The 18,291-nt window shown below is 32.1% G+C and overlaps 1 protein-coding gene across 1 annotated transcript; it reads right to left on the reverse strand.

Moving 5' to 3' along the window:
- Positions 1-1,167: 1,167 nt before the first annotated feature.
- LOC106707838 (5-hydroxytryptamine receptor 2A) lies at positions 1,168-11,791 on the reverse strand. Its single transcript, XM_045686370.1, has 7 exons — positions 11,309-11,791; positions 7,005-7,107; positions 5,619-5,748; positions 5,249-5,447; positions 4,386-4,509; positions 2,371-2,478; positions 1,168-2,194 (listed from the first exon to the last, which is right to left on the reverse strand). The coding sequence occupies exons 1-7, from the start codon at positions 11,661-11,663 to the stop codon at positions 1,294-1,296; spliced, it is 1,920 nt and encodes a 639-aa protein (XP_045542326.1). The 5' UTR covers positions 11,664-11,791; the 3' UTR covers positions 1,168-1,293.
- Positions 11,792-18,291: the final 6,500 nt, after the last annotated feature.

The raw sequence follows: 18,291 nt of genomic DNA on the forward strand, positions 1-18,291 counted from the left end.
TATGGTTTAATATAATTTATTTGGGTATTTAAAATTAAAAGATATTTCACGGAAATATCGATTTATTAGTGTATCCAATTTGCTTTATTAATATAATAGACTTATTTCTCTTTCAATTTCTTTTAACAAAAGAATGTCACATTTAATAAACACATAATACATAACACATTATATATACAAGTGAATCGAAAACCTTATTTTACATATATAAGTATTTTTAGTAACAAAGATAGAAATTTATTAGAGATTGTAATAGTTAAGGGTTTTTATACATTATTATTATTAATAAATTATTTTTAACTTTACAATAATTTTCAAGAATGTTATTATTTATTATAATTCTAAAATAATTATACATCTCTATTATATATTTGAAGTATTATTAAATGTAATTAACATTTCGAATTGCCACTGTATCCTTATCTATACATAGAACAATAGTTTAGACATTCTTAAACAAGTTCATAATAAAAATAATCAAAACTTTATTGTACATTTACCATACTATTTGTTTCAATATACTCCTTTGCTAGGTACATATATTTAGCCTTTATCGATAAAAGATGTTCAAACAAAATATATAGCTGCCCTAAGTTCGAAAAGACAAGGAAATCCAACTTTTTTTTGTTTTTTGATTTAGCCGAGAGTTGCATACTTAAAACATAAAAATGTAGTTGTCCTTTTCATTCTCATTGGAAAAAAGAGATAACTATATATTTTTGTATTGGATTTGTATTAAAATCACAGTTAAAAACACAGTAGTAAAGTATTTTTAAAATAATATACATATACATATACCTACTTGATTAAGTTAGCCATAGAAATATTATTTACTAATTTTTAATTCACTAACAATGAATCTAAAAACTACATTGAAATTAATATTAATTTTTGACGACAATTTTCATAATCCATCGCGACTCTTTAATCTTAAGTTTTTATTATATTACAAATAATTTATTTTAATTTTTAATATTTTGAGTAAAATAAGGAGTTTCATAACGATTTCTATTAATAAATAAAGAGTAGAATAAAATTTGAATCAGTGAAAAAATTACGACGTAACTAAGTTTATTTCGAGAAATATTTTATGTACAAACACAATATTATATTAAAGTTAGATATGTCTTTCATAATAAAGTCGTAACGACTACCAATAGACGACTCTGTACTATAAGCGTTATATTTAAAGCTCTGTGTAGTTTATACGAATTGAGATCGAATATTTCTATTGACTGAGAGCGCGCCGAGGCCGGGGTCTGAAGACGGCCGCACGCGCTCCCAGGGTGCCGGCTACCTCTTAGCTTTACAATACTGACACAGAAGCACCTTTTTGAAGGCTTGTCGAAAAACTTTGTTAAATATCGTATAGAATATTGGATTAACCATCGAACTAGCGTAACCCAACCACAGAACAAAATCAAACACCCAACTAGAAATGTGCTTCTCGCAGTCCGGACAGATCGCAGGAACCATGTTAAGAATGAAAAATGGCGCCCAAAGTACGACAAAAGTGAAGAATACGACACCGAGCACTTTAGTAGCCTTTTGTTCTAGGCGTAAAATTCTTCCATGTCTAGATGAGTTTCTTGATATGACGCTCGAATTTCTAGAGTGATGTGTCCTGGGTGTTTGTCGCTGAGGACTAGGGTTGATAGATTGCTGAGCCCTAGTGCTTGATCTTTGCGGTCGAATATTTCTAATTGGAGTGGATAGTGTTGTTCTTGCACCGCCCATACTAGAGCCTCGTCTGAATCTTCTAGCTTCCTCCCAGGTGACCATAGATGAAGCGCCGCGACTAGACCGTCTAAAGACTGGTGTACATGGATCATCAGGCTTTACATTGCCATTACGAGGGAATTCATTGCAGCCGTCGATATCACCGCCAGACACTATTATAACCTCAGTCGTACGTCTAGGCGGCGTAGAATCACTACCAAAGTAAGGGCAAGTACAAGGCGGTGGCAGAAGTAATCCATCTTCGGAGCTTCTCGATTTCGCAGTTAATGTCACAGGAGCTAATAGACCATCGTTACCTTCGTCATCTGATGCGCTTCGCGGTCTATTTAGGGGAGTGTTTGGATCGACAGTTGCTGAAAGACGTCGTTTGTCTTGAAGCATCGATGAAGGAGAGCTTGAAGAGACACTTAAAGAGCCAGGCGTCAACAATCCCCCTCGATCAGTTACATTTGTTCTGAAAGATATGCTTGTATCAAAATTATATCTACTTGTAAGAGTAAGAAGAACAAGTTATAAAGATGAAAGTGAATATAATAGCGGTGTATGTGTTTACGTGCGATAGATAGAAATAAAATAAAAACAAGCGAACATTAAAATTTTGAGGCAAACCAACAAATGCCAATCGTATACCCTTTGAATGAAGCTTTAGTTGCAGCCGAAGCTTCCAATCCACGAGAGAGGCGCAACATCTCTGCCCCAAAGTGATGCAGTGCGCTCATGGCTGACGGGGCGGGCTCGCTGTGCAACAACACATTTATGGTCACTACACAACGACACACACAGGAACAGGACAGGCGACTGTGCCCACAGATAACAAACACAATGTGGCGGTCTCCTTAATCAATAAAAAAAAAAAACTTTCACAATTAAAAATACTGCCAACAGCGAACACTACACGTTCTGAAGTAAGGGCATTTGTAACGCTTGTTTAACATTTGTAACAAATGGTCTTATACCAAATCGCGCGCTTCAAAACGAGTAATGTATATCTCTTTGTAAATGGTAACATTATGATACATGAATAATATTGCAGTCATATAAAAGTAAAATACAACAAACAAAACACTATGACGTACATTCAACACATTTCTTTTTGCACCAAACAAACACTACACTAGGTTCAGTCTAAAAGCTTTGTCTCCGTACAGTTTGCAGTGTTTTAATTCTTTTTTCTTTGTTTTAACTTTTTAAATAGTTCTAAGACTTAAAGTAAACAAAGAACACTGTAAAAGAGGTAAACACGTAAATTTAACTGTTAATGGTAAGAATCACACAAAATATAGAAATGTTTAATTTTATTTATTTCTTGAATGTTTAATTCTATTAAAAATAATCCATTTACAGGTAAAAAATCTCTACGTATAAAGCTTTTTAAAAGGATAAAAAAGAAGAAAAAGATAGAACGTCGCTTCATATGGAACGAAATATAAAAGATTCAACTTTAGTAAACTTAGCTAATTAAAAGTTAAAAGGTAAGCAATGTCCTCTCCTCATTATCATGGATTATATTTTGGTTAAGTTTTAAAACAAAATCCTCTGTTGTAAATGAGTTTTTATTAACGTCCTCACAATAGATAATATACATGACTTATTCAGAACTGTAACATGCACATGCATTCTATTCTTTTCTTTAAATTTAAAAATTTAATTCCTATTAAACTTCATTGTAATAATGTAATACGGTCTCTGTATTTTAATACTTTTATTAAATTTTCTACAATTTTTCATGCACATGCATAACTAAAATAATTATTAAAGTGATACTTATAAATTATATATTTTTTTTTAATTCAATATTTGTAGTATTATTTATATCATAAAACTATACTATTAACTAGAAATAGACCAAAATAATTAATGATAAGTTATTAATAATAATAAATATTATTTTAGTATTATAAACTTTTCTGTAATATGTATTCAATAAATACAAACGGCAAAAATATAAGATTTTCAGTATCGTATGGATTCGGAATCACAGTCAGTTGATAATTTATTAAGAAAACGTTATAAAAATATTTGTGATGGAATACATAATTTGAATATATGATTTTACTCCTAAATACATGAACTAGGAATTGAATAATAGTGTCATGGCTTAACACATTAGAGCGGAACCCGGAAGTTGTGGGCAAGCACATTTGCGAGCACAATTCGTTGCCTCAATTAATAACGATTCAAAGTTAAACCATTAAAACTTTATCATTGAAAGTTTTGTTTGATTTTTTTTATATATTAGTTTCAATTCTAGTTACAAAACACTACTAGTTCTCAAATGTTCTGAAGAGTATTTAAGGTGTAAACTAATTATTAGGAACAAAAGTTGGTGTGAAACTTAAAAAAAATCTTGTAAGGAAAGATGCAGATTTTCATTTATACAGTCGAAATGTTTACTTATTGTTACTCTCTACATGTTTTCCAAGGTTAACGTGTTTCATGCTAAGTAAGCTCCATTAGAAAGCATTTAAAACTTTTTTTTTTAATTTTAATTTTCAGATTATCGAGGGGCTCGAATCTACCCTAAGACTATTTTTAAACAAAAGGCGCTCGGCCACCTTTTGTTTAGAGTCTCTGTCCTATGTAGAAGTACAACAGTGAGTGACCCGAGTCGCACGGCTAGCAATTTAGTAGAAATAGACACTTACCTTGTGTCTTGTAGCCAAAGATCTCTTGTATCTATTGGCGGTAGTTCTGTTTCAGTGGAAGCAGCGGAGTGCTGTGGTGTACCACCTCTGGGAGCCAGAAACCTCCTCCAAGTGCAGCGACGATCTATTTAATATAAAAATTAAATTAAAAAATTAAGGAAAAAAATAGGAAATCACACAATTACTATGTAAATCTTATTATGCCACTTTTTGATTAACTCCTAATATTAAAGAAAATATATAATTATTATTAATATATTATTATTCTATAAGAAAAAAAGGACTTATAAAATAAGTAAAAATTTAAGACATAAAATGCGGTGAAGAAATTGCCTAAAAATGGTATAAGGAAGAATGGAGCTACAAAGATGAATATTGGTAGTGATGATGTAATCCCGGCCGATATCGGCCACGGCGACTGTCTTCAGCTCCGGTTTTGACGTTGGTGTGCTCGCATGTGAACACCCCCGGAGCCGCCCGCGTGCAGGTCTCAGACAAAGTCCGATCTGCATCAAACCGGACCTCTCTACCTCGACCCATCGCCACGGGACTTTCCGTCAAATCGGAGTTCATATTCGTAATCAGTCAGTTGTGCAGGAGATATTTAGGTGCACAAGCGTACGCGCAAACGCATGTGCACACCCTCGTCTTCACCCGTAGTATATTGGTAGTAGGTAGGTAGTAAAGGTAGGTAGGTGTGGAAGACGAACACGGTGTGATACACCCACTTAGGTGTTAGAAAAGGTAAAATAAATAATGGCGGAATAAGTACAAATTAAAAATTAATTAATATCTGGCATGATATTAACAGCACTAACGATCATATTTTTTACAGATAAATTTAATTTTCCCTAACAAAATACCGATTGTAGGCGCACCAAGCCAGCCGGTAGCCCAACCCGGGCCGAGCCCCTTCCTCTGTCTGGCCAGTAGGCGAACCGTCAGCGCATACGTCAGCAGCATCACGCCCAAAGGAATGAGGAATGATATCACTGATCCGATCGCCTTGTACAACGGATCTGGTATCTGGCATGAACCACCTATCAACACCGACTCTTCGTTCTGTGAATGAAAACTAGATGAAAACACAGAAATGCATTGCCATTCCTTTACTAGATCTTGGTATTTCATAATGGTGTAATGGTATTCTTAGTATACTAAGGAGGAAAAAAACTAGCGTAAAAGATTTATTTAATTATTAGAAACGTGAATTCTGTACTTATCACCACTTACCTTGGAATACATCAAACTTAAAGGTAAACTCATCGCTGTTGACAATATCCATACAAAAACTATTTTTATCGTTACTCTTTTTCTTGTTTTGTTTCTTCCAAATCGCATTGGATATCTCAGTGAGAGGTATCTAAAAAAAAAAAAAACTATATTAAACTTAGTAAATTCAAATTATATGTGACTATTACAATCTAACAGCTAAACCGATAATAAAAAGACGCCAATCTTACTTATATTATAAATGCGAATGTTTGGATGGACGGATGTTAGTTTGAAGGTATCTCCGGAACCGCTGAACGGATCTTGATGAGATTTGGCTCAGATGTAAAACATAATCTAGAAGAAGACATAGACTTTTACTAAGGTTTTTTTTTATTCCACCCGGATGAAGTTGCGGGCAAAAGCTATATGTATATATACAGAAATTTCAACAATGAACCGTAACAATATGAATAACGAGAATGTCTAAAAGAATTCTATATTAAGTATAATTTAATGCTTATAACATTATCTATATATATAAAAGAAAGTCGTGTTAGTTACACTATTTATAACTCAAGAACGGCTGAATCGATTTGACTGAAAATTGGTGGGCAGGTAGCTTAGAACCAGGAAACGGACATAGGATAATTTTTAACCGGTTTTCTTTTTTATTTATTCCGCGCGGACGGAGTCGCGGGTAAAAGCTAGTTCAATATAAAAAACTTCTTTAGTTTTTTCATATCGAAACACTATATGAAAAAAAAAAAACGAAAAGCTACGACTCTATAAAACGGGATGAAACGTAATGTATTCAAATGTCAATCTCAATTACATTCGCATTCGTATTGCGAATATCTGGCAGTCGATTGCGAATCGCATTGAAATATGTGAAACCGAAATTAACCAGCGCCAAAATAGATCAAGGTCAAAGATATTCATAGTGCTTTAATTGACTTTTTATGGAAATCATTCAAGAAATATCTCAACTAAGTGTAGTAAATACCCTTATGTATAAAACTAGCTGTCGCCCGCGACTCCGTCCGCGCGCAGTTAAAAAAAATACTTAATAGGGGTATGAAAAATAGAGGTTGTCCGATTCTCAGACCTACTGAATACGCATATAAAATTTGATAAAAATCGGTAAAGCCGTTTCGGAGGAGTACGGTAACTAACATTGTGACATGGAAATTTTATATTTATATATTAGATTATATTTCGTTTGTCGATGAAAATTTATCTTTTCTCATTAATGGATATAAATAGTTACAAAGATAAAAGAAGTGGATTTCATAAAAGGATATATTAAGAAGGGAGTAAATTCAGATATTACCGCTGATAGAAATGTATAAAGAGTAAGATATAATCAATAAGTATAAATCGATCGAAAGTTACGATTCAGATTACCTGTCCACACTTATAGTGCATAAATGCATGATAGATGCTGTACAAAGGAGAACATCAAGACATATCCACGTCAGGCAATACACCGCCGGGTAAGGAAAGTAACCTGTAAAATAAAATGTATGACAATACAAATAAGTCTCAATTTTAAATGATATTAACCAATACCTGCCATATCTATTCGACGTTCTTACGGTGAAGGAAAACATCGTGATGCAACCTGCACACACACATATCTGTGAAGAAATTCAAATTATAAAGAAATTTGTCGTCCGTGTTTCGCATAAAAAATATTTAAGTATCAACAGTTCGACATAAATAACGTTAGAAATGCTTGACCGGGAAAAGACGACGGTTTTTACAAAATATTGTCCTCGGGCTTAACAATGTAAGGCGTTGCCTTGCCATATTATGTTTAAGATAAATAAATAAGTAATCTTAGACATATTATAGTACAAATTTCACGACATCATTAACCTATTAATGTTTTTATATTTAAACAGTTACTAAAACTTTAGTTTTGGAAACTATTACGAGAATATCATTTCTGTAGATAAATTGAAAATATAAAATACAAACTCTCATTGTATTTGTAGGATAGAAATTCTCATTGTGTGTTAGACACCCCCACTAGCAAGACTAACCGAGCGAATATAGGGTAAAGGCGGGATAGATGCCCCACTTTTTGAAATATACTCCTAATTTAAAAAATATTAATTTTATATAAATAGTGTTTATTAATATAGCTAGTTTAATTCTTTATCTTTTACTATGATTTGTCTTTTTGGGCCTATAAATGACAGATTTTGCAGATTTTAGCTTTTTGTGGACCTCAATTTTTGAGGATAGATGCCTTCCCGTATGGATAGTTGCCCCACCATGAAAATACTAACAAGGATAGATGCCTGCGGCGCGGGATACATGCCCTTCATACTTTAAAATTATAATATTTATAACATTTTATTTGTGTCTTTGTCTTTTTTATTTATAATGAAAAGCATCTTGCAGTTTTTAAAATCTTTTAATTGTCATCTTTACAATTTAATTCTAATTATGACATCACATAAAATTATCATAATAAATTTCTAACATCATTTGTTCAACAAAAACAGAAATTCTAAATTCTTATTATAACTTATTAGTTATTAAGTTTCAACACGCGTATTCATAAAAGCCTTTACTTAAAAAAATTAAAATACACAAAAAGATCTTAATCTTGGAATTCTACTGAAATGATACTTAACCGGATAGAGCTTTTCCACATCTTGAGCAATAATTTCTGAAGAATGTATGCAGTTCGTATTGAGACTTCGTATGTTTATAATTTTCAAAACATTCTGTGCAGTTATCTTTGTTTGTATCTTTAGGCTTATGCTGTTCATCTCTTTTAGTTCTCTTTACCGGCAAGCAACCTTTAGTTTTCTTCCCCTTAATTTGTATTTTTGTCCAATTCCTCGAAAGCTGACTGTAATTGTTCTCTAGTCCAAGAACATATTCGAGCTCGGACTCCTTCCTTTCTTTTGTATTTTCGTGGCATAGTTCTGCTACAATCAGTAAAAAGTCTAAATATAAATTTACATAAACACATATAAAATATAATAGAACATAAAAATATGTTCAAAGCGCATTCAGTACAACTTGGTGAATGGAGGGATAGATGCCCCTAGGGGCACCTATACCGCGGAAAATCAGGGCATCTATCCTTTTTGATAGGGATAGATGCCCAAGTAGTTTTTAAATAAATAAAAAACAAAAGAGCTACTATTTCCACCTAGATGCATACTTGATGAATCAGTATATTGACGTAATAAAAAATATAACGGAATTAATAACTACTTATAAAGATATACAACAGCAAATACTTACCTTTAAAACTTTGACGTGTTTGTTAAGTTCGCCGCGGACATAAATCCACAAATAAGCGAAATGCATCTTCACCGCACCACGCCCCATTGCTAACTAAGGTGCAGGGTACCTGCGGCTCTTAGTTATACTATTGATTTTTAGTCGCGAGTTTGTGAAGTTAGGTTTTATGAAAATGAGGCATCTATCCCACTGAGGCATCTATCTCGCCTTTACCCTAGCCATGCGTCACCTCTGTTTTTATGAGTGAAGTTTGTGCTATTAGTTTGCGGCGGTTTTCATTAAAAAAAAATATATGGAAATCGGTACTAAAGGTTAAATGTTAATATTACATTCTAAGAAATAATGACACAATAAAGCACAATGAAATCAGACACTAATTGCGATGCCTTTTTTCACACCCACATTATGTTGACGCACCCAAAATACTTTTACTTTGTACAGACAACTATGAAAATATCACATTTCAAAGAGCTCCTACTAAAATTGTCGATTCTAATAATTAGAAATTCTAAATGCTAAGTAACTTGGCTAAATTTTAATTATATTGTTTAGTATCTTAATTCCTAACTACATTTAAAATATTATTTCGCGACACTAGAATTAAAATAATCTACTTTTTTGTGTTGTCTGCGTTCTTTAAAACAATACAATTTGTTACATTCTCAATTTTAATTGTTCTTCTCTATACGAAATGTTAGAACTGGTACAAAATGGATTTTTGTACTCGTGGTAAGTGCAAATAATTCAACAGCTGTAGTTAATTGCAGACTGAGAAATCCCTTGTCCCAATTTTCTCTATTGGATTCGCTGCAGATGCTTTTTCTTTTCCAATTAACGCGAGATGCAGTTTCATTTACTTCTAATTTATATTTTTAGTTAAATTTATGGAAATTGATACTTTTCTTGTCATTAAATTTAATAGGTGATCCAAAGGCGGAAGAAAAAGTAATTTAAAACCCTTTAAAGAACTAATAAGCTTGAAACGAGGCAAGCTATTAAATGAATGAAGGAATAAATCGTTTATTTTCATGATTCACATAAAAATGCAAACTAGAACTCTACCTGTACCTCTATTTCACTTGTAACAGTAGTAGACACCAGCAACAACAACATCTGTTGCATGAAGAGACCGGCTCGACCGGTAAAATACCACGACCATACAGAACACAGGAGACAAGTGGAAGTAATTCCGTGTTTCGATTAATGAATGTTTATATTTGTTTGCGTTATAGAGGCCTAATTTGGGTTCTCTTCCCCTTCCCACCCTTTTCTATAAGGAACGGACTATTTGATGGCGGAGGGAACAGAAAGAGGAAATATTCTACTTATGTGCGCCTTCTCCTCCATCGATTAAAGGTAGAGAACGTATCTAAAATTGCGGATGTCTATGGGCAACGGTCACATTGACATTTCAGCGAATAAAAAGAAATACCTAAACTAAAATAATACGATTAATTATAGTACGTCAGTACATGATCGTGATCTGATAGAAATACGACACGTACCAAAACATTTTGTGTTATATTGGTAAAATATTTTATTCCTATAATTGACATTTCCAAGACGTGCTTTTTTCATTTTATGTATTACATCGAACCTTTGTTTCATTGACAGGCCCAATAACATTAAATTATAGTCAAACTTTTGTACTTTTGTACTACACGTGTATTTTATTTGATAACATAAGTTAGGTTAGGCTTCACTCGGTTTTATTTGAATTTAGATCTGAAAGTGGTAATAGTTTGGACCACTGAATCCAATTCAAATTATAAACCAAGTTTTATGGTGACACTATTCAATATTGCCGGAATTCTATTTTAAAAGTGTTTTAAGATATTTATATTCTTGTCTGAAAATATTTATAAATTGTAACATTGAACCGATCGATATGACCTTGGCCGTTGAAGTTTAAAGGCTATTTTCTATTTAGCACAGCCTGCAGCATAAGTTTTAAAATTAGATAGTCATGACATAATAGCATATGACGTATAAAGTAAAATTTTGGAACCAGGTATATTATAAGTGGTTGATTATGTTTATTCTGAAATGCTTTATTGTATTATTGACTAAGAGACTTCACTTATGGCGATCAAATTACGCCGGTGGTAGACGCCTCCAATAATAACATCGTTACACGAATTGGTAGATTCAATCGGTGATTACAGTACACTTTCCCTTCCCATCCTTTTCTTATAAGCAAAGAAAGGGAAAGGGAAGATGATTTAGCGGAGGAGACACATAGTAGGGGGTAATGTCCTCTTTCTTTACGTCGCCTCCACCATCGATTTAAGTTACAAAAAATGTATGATTTTACGGTAAAATAACAAGTCAAGTCTTCTAAATTAAATATGTATAGAAAGTATATATCAGTTCTCGCTTAAAGCGAAAGTATAAAAAAACAAATAAAAGCATTGTTAATAAGTGACACAGAAATAACTTACCTCTTACAAGGGTTAGTATTCCAAGAGGCATTACAAGCACCGCCACCAGTAAATCAGTTATAGCGAGAGACATGAGAAAGTAGTTAGTTACGTTTTGAAGCCGTCTTTCCAAATAAATAGCTAAGCATACCAGCACATTACCCGCCGCTGTACAAACAACTAGTACTAAAGCAATAAGAGCCCACCAATTATTGACAGGTTCTTTCTCAATAAATACAGTTACATTATCCAATCTATTTAGTTCAGTAATGTTATGATCAAATGAATGATTTCTCGATGTCCAATAGAAATCGTTCGATTCATATTCATCGAATTGGGACAAAGTGACTCGATTTATGTATTCTAATTCATTCATTGTTATCTCTGTGGCATTTCACATCTTCTGAATTCATCTTTGAAATCCTTTCTATTTATTCTTATTTCATCTCATTTCGTAAATGTGACAAATGACGTTCGGCAGATTCATTTTATTAGCCATCACCCCGCGAAGTATTCATTACCTGTAACAAATTTTTAATTAAACAATTTTATATTTACTTGTTGAGCAAGAGCGTCGGTGGCTCAGGGGTTAAGCACTTGACTTGCAATCTGCAGGTCCAGGGTTCGAATCCCACCATGTACCAATGTGTTTTTCGATTTTAGATTTACATATGTACATTTATCCGACGTTCTTACGGTGAAGGAAAACATCGTGATGCAACCTGCACATATCTGAGAAGAAATTCAATGATATGTGTGAAATCAACCAACCCGCACTTGGCCAGCGTGGTTGACTATGGCCTAGTCACCCCTAACTTGGGGTAGGCTCCAAACCCCTCAGTGGGGACGAATAGTGAGCTGATGATGATGATGATGATATTTACTTGATCAACCGCTCTCATTGAATCCATTAAGTGCGTGGTAAATGTTCAAATATGTTTAAGATAGACATTAAATATTTTAGATATGGAAAAAGTGTAAAAAAATAGTCGTACACTATCAGTTAGACAAACACTTTAAAAAATTGATTAAAAAAAATTAAGTAAAATTGAGAAGTATTGTGGGAATAATGTTGAATCTCAGATGACACTATTTCGACCAAGTATAATCTATGTTGTCTCTACCTACTAATCCAATACTGATAAAGTAGGAAAAATTAGAGATACATGTTTATTATTAATATATAATAATACAAACGTACCGACGTTAGTCAACATCGATCCAACAGCTGAGTATCGCCCACTTCCCTATTGTTAGACTGCGCTATACATTTGAGTATTTTTACTTTGCTACCATTTATAGTGCACTACACGCCAATCTAATTCTATTGATTGCCTACGCTGGACGGCCTAACATTATGTTGCTAAAGGTTTTAGTTTGATTGCTGTAGAAAATCTATTTAGTTTTTTTTGTTTAAAAATATTTGCTAACATTTTATAACATTTATTTAAAAAATTAATATCAATAACAAAGGATAATTACTTTAATGAACTAATATGTGTTTTTAGGTCAGGAATAACGCCATCTGTTATCATAAAAAGAGAAAAAACCAACATAGCTTAATTTCTAGAGGGATTTAATTAATTGTCTTTTACTTTCCAAGTTTCATGGCAGTGTGATATCAAAGTTTAACATTTAGCCAAATCGCGTTGGATTTGCGGCAGGTAATCGGTCGTGGCTTATCTACATCAGGCGTAATTAATGAAATGTCCGCTAGAGAACACTTTGTATCTGTAAAACTACGTTACCAATGATGACGTCATTTTCTTAAAAATATACATTTCTATTGAGTTTTTATCTAATACATTTTGATTTCTTCGTATTTAATTTACGAATAAAATATAGCGTGTAACGTTTTTTTTTTTAGAATACGGAACATTTTTTTAATTTACAGTTAAGTTTCGTAATTTCTTTTTTATTTAATTTTATGTCTATTAAATCATAAAAGAAAGTTATGTAACAGAAAAAAACTTACTAAAACAACTTCGATTTTATAAAAAAAACCTTTTTGTCTTTGACCTTTGATACTTGAGGAAAATAAAATAAAAAATTAATCCAATTAATGGGATGAGAAAGTGCTCCTACACTTTCGCTTTAATTATGCGTTCATTTGCATAAAGCCAAACGACCTCTTTTTTTCATGATTAACGAGAGACGGTAACCTTGACTTTGTTTCATCGATAAATTTTTCTCACAGGTTACCTTGACATCAATTGATTAATTTTCAATGATAAAAAAGTCCGCTGTATGTGTCTCATCTATGAGACTTTGAAGAAAAATATAATTCAATTGACAAGGTACTCGACTAAATCAATACAACGGTTACGGCTGCAGGAGGTGACAATAACAAATAAAAAAAAAAAAAATTAATATTTTTATTTAATCTTGTGATTGGGACAAAAAAAACAAAGCACCGACAGTTTGCACTAAAAGTCCGTACGCACGGATGCTTTTTCATACACGCTAAAAAGTGTTCAAATACAACAAATGTATGTCTATGTATTTTTTTATATGGTAATACTTTTAAAGTAGGCGATTTTTTATCGGGCAGAGTTGCATTTTGAGCATTAACCGAAGGAAATAAGATTGATTGTATAACGTTTATCGTCCGAGAGCTGCCAATGTCGAGTTTTAATGCAATGTTAAAAAATCGTCCGTGCGAATGTGTTCTAATACTGTTTGGACAAACGCAAATAAATTCACAACTAAAGTTTGTTAAAATTAAACAAAGCAGTTATTTGTCTCAACTAGTGGCCTAATGGGCAAAATTCAACCATAATTCATATTAGAATAAGTTTTATTTTTAATTAAATTTTTAATTAAAAGTAGTAATTACCTTTTTGCACTTTTACTACACATTAACATCAACTGTGTCAAACTTCACGTTCAATTTTTCGCCCAATTTTCTTAAAAAGCGGTACAATGTTTTTTTTTTTGTTATGTACTTTATTTCAATGATCTTTATTTAAACAGCCGCTATAATATGCTCCCACTCTCCATTTTATAATTAAACTTCAACAAGAGTCAAGTGTAAATTGCTATTACGTATGCAGACTGTTGTCAAAGGAATGCGGCGGTGACATTTACGTTCCAATTAATATCTAGGAGCTTTTAACTGTCCCGTGTTTACTCCTCGTTATTAAGTCAAAGTTAATTTGTATTAATGAATATCGGCCTGTACACGAAAACATATTGTTGACGCAAAAACATAAAAAAAATAAACCGTGAACTACACTTTTCTGTTGGTTCTCTCTCAGTACTGTGGGCCTATCACGTATATTTGTGACAATCGGCTTTGTATATAGGTAGTCATCGTTAATAATGTCAAAAATAATGAATATATATGCTTTTATGTTCGTGCTATTGATGTTATGTCATATTCTATCCAAAAAATGTGTTTCAACATAATATCTTTAAGTAACTATCTATATTATTTTAGGACAATTATCTGACTTCAATCGAAACTATGTTTACATCTGCTTTTGATTATTCATTACCAGATAGCGCTATTAGATAATACTGCTGATTAGGCGAACAACTATCTGAGGGAATGCAGGTCTTAAGTCCTCAAAATAACTACATAATCTGTTAAACATCTTTGGGTTCACGATTTAATTTAATATTATATTCTAGTAAATATGGCTCATATTTTCACCCGATTTTTTTAATTCTAAACTACAATCGCCAGTTTACTGCTCTTTCTTATGCATGTGTAGATACCACTATAAAGATAATGAAATAAAAGCATCTTCCGTCTTTACCCCTCTAGAGCTCTAAACTATTTTATAGCATTAGCAAAATGATAAAGAAATAGCTCAAGTTACGTCAAAATTAAAACCATGAAATTTATTTGTATGTTGGCATTACAGTAATGTTCTAAGAAATTTTAAACTAATATATTTAGCCTGTAAAATAAAGTTTCCTTTCGACCTTTAGCTAAAAGCCAAAAAAGAAAGAAATGACAATGCAAACAGTTTTAAAAGCCCGTCTCTTTTTCATTAGCATACTATTAAAGAGGTTTTAGCGTTCTTATAAGATTCCACTGTTTATCTTTATAAAAGAGCCGTAAAATGTTAGGAACATTTTAATGAGAATAACAATGTTTTTCTTGTCACAAAAAATAAATTTGCCTCAGTTATTTACTTGGTTTGAAAGAAGAAAGAAAGAAAAAGTTTGTGTAATTATTTCGTTAAAATGATAGCAAAATTGTTTAATTTCATATTGTGCCTACATTTTACTAAGAGAATATTCTAATACTATATTATAAATGCGAATGTCTAGATGGATGGATGTTTGATTGAAGGTATCTAAGGAACGGCTACACGGATATTGATGAATGTAGAACATAGTCTAGAAGATCACATACTTTTTTTTTTTATTCCGCACGGACGGTGTCGCGTGTGACAACTAGTGTTAAATATAATTCTCTTAAGTTGTTCACAATACATTAAGATTTAAGAAATAATTTAATGAATCACGGTTGGTTTAATGTTTGATTGATCACGATTTGAATTATAAAATATCAAAACTGGCGATGATTACAATCAGACGGTGATTTAAAAAACAAAAGCGTACCAAGAGCATTGTAATGACGGGATACGCTCACAGTACCCTGACCATTTATAAATTTGGAATTCCATTAAGAGATTATCTTAACACAATAAAATGAGTTGAGCTTTGTTACTCATATCTCATACAAAATATTCACTGCCATATTGTGGTCTCTGTTTTTTTTTTTTTTTTTCAAAGAAAGTAAAAGGCATGACAATATGTTTTAGTACAGGTGTTTAGGTAGTGTAAATCTACGGTTATTTGTATTATTGTATTGACGGCTTCCATTACGTAATTGAAATTATCTCCATGAATAAGCCGGTCCATTTGATTTCGATTTGTGGCTTATTTTAGAATAGTCACTTTGAGTTGACGTAAGTAGAAGCTGCGATTTCCATTTTTAGGTGAGATTATTTTGTATGTTATTTATTTCATGTTATAAAAATTTATACAATTCTTATATTTTTATGAAGGTATCTCCAGAACGTCTCAACGAATCTGGATTAAATTTAGCACAGATATAGAACATAGTCTGGAAGAACACATAGACTACAAATAAAGTTTTTTTTTTAATTCCGCGCGGACCGAGTCGCGAGCGACAGCTAGTATTTAATATTATGATTCTCTTTTGTTCGGATTAAATAAGTAAGTAAACCTTCTATCGTAAAATGATGTCTTCACCATTTCATTCACCTTTCTAAACTGTTAAAATCATGATTAAGAACTTTTTCATTCAAAAAAAAAGGTCAAACAAAAGCGTGGAAAAATTTAATTCATTAATAACACGTAAATCAAAAAAATAAAGGGAAAATGAGCTCAGATGAAGATGAATTGCCAGGAAATATTCCGTAGAAAGTAAGACGCTCATTATAATTAAGAAGCTTTTAAAACATTAAAATGACTAACGACTCTTGAAATATTTTAAAACCAAAGATCATTAGTAGAATAATATATATTCAATTTATATCAAAACTGGAATTAGAAATACTGACGGTCGCCCATTGGTCTAAATTCGACCAAAATACACTGAAGATTTTTTTACATAAAAAAAAAAACTTTCTGCAATTCTTCCACATAACACTTATTGCGTCAATTGTTCAGGTAAATCACTTAAAATGGCAGTTTTCGCTCCACATATTTTTGTCTTCTAAATAATAATTCGACATAATTACTTGCTAGTTTTTAAACTTGATCTTTAATGTAAAAGCAACCCAGAATGTAATTAAGAAAGGTCAAAAGCTCAAAAGTATCAAAGTTACATTATTAAATGCCACCAGATGTACTTTGAAAAGAGTTAAACAAAACTTATTGCTTACGAGAAGTTACATTTTAATCATTGCTAATAAATAAACTAAATAAAAACGGCTACACTCACGTAGGTCTCACGAAAGTTTAAATAATTTAATTGGTATAAATGTTCAAATATTGTTGTAGTTACTATTAACTCCCTGCGACTTCGTCCGTGTTGATCAAGTAAGAAGCATTTAGCACTATAAATTCCAGACCGTAATCTATCGTTTCTTAATCACGGTTTCTTACTTCATCTAGATCCTTCTGGAATTACGTGGTTCAAAATATCCATCCATCCAAGTTTGTGAGTTTTATAATATTAATAATATTCTAATGATAATCTTGAAACGGGTCTTTTCCGTTAGGATTAGAGTCCCAATGAGACTTTGCCGATTGAGTCCATAGAATAAAAAAAAAATATATTCCGATTGTTACTAAACAGCATTTTTTTCATAAGGCTTTATATGACAAGGGTCTACATAAATGGTCTTAATAGCGTAAAGAAGATAAGTCTTAAGACAAGAGAAGTAATCTCAGTTGCGGTAAACTATGTCTCGATTAGATACGACTCGCCTGGGGATAGCAGACCGTAAAATAGCCTCTGAGCGAAATATGATTCGTTATAGAGACGAGATGTGAGAAAAGTCTCTGAAAATTACAACAGAGAAATGTTTTCTATTACATTTTTATTCTTAAAGTGTTGTGGCGATTGAAGATGGTTCTCCTTAATATATAAATCGCAATATTTTTCTATTTTTTTTTTTTTTGAATTCGTAAAAATCGTTGTTATCGTAATAAAACCTTTTTAGTTTCAAGGTATTTTAAAAGTGACGATTTATTTATTTAAAGTGAAAACCTGTTCATTTTAAACTTCATCTGCAGATGAACTTTTTTTTAGCGTCAAATTAACTTTGCTACGATATCAATTTAAAGTAAATCGTAAATTTAATTGAAACAAATTTACTAACAACAAAACATTGTTTAATGAGCAAATTCATATAATTACGTAATAAATCTTCCGTAACATTAATACTCGGGGCTAAAAATCTGTGTCGAAATCTCTAATCTAACCCCTCGCTTCAAGTCGACTGAGCTCTTGCTCGCTGCCTGAAATAACATTTGGATTTCATCTAAACCTTTCTCTTACAACGCGATAACTTAAA

This window comes from Papilio machaon, chromosome 3, assembly GCF_912999745.1.
Source record: "Papilio machaon chromosome 3, ilPapMach1.1, whole genome shotgun sequence".
In the NCBI taxonomy this organism is placed as follows: domain Eukaryota; kingdom Metazoa; phylum Arthropoda; class Insecta; order Lepidoptera; family Papilionidae; genus Papilio; species Papilio machaon.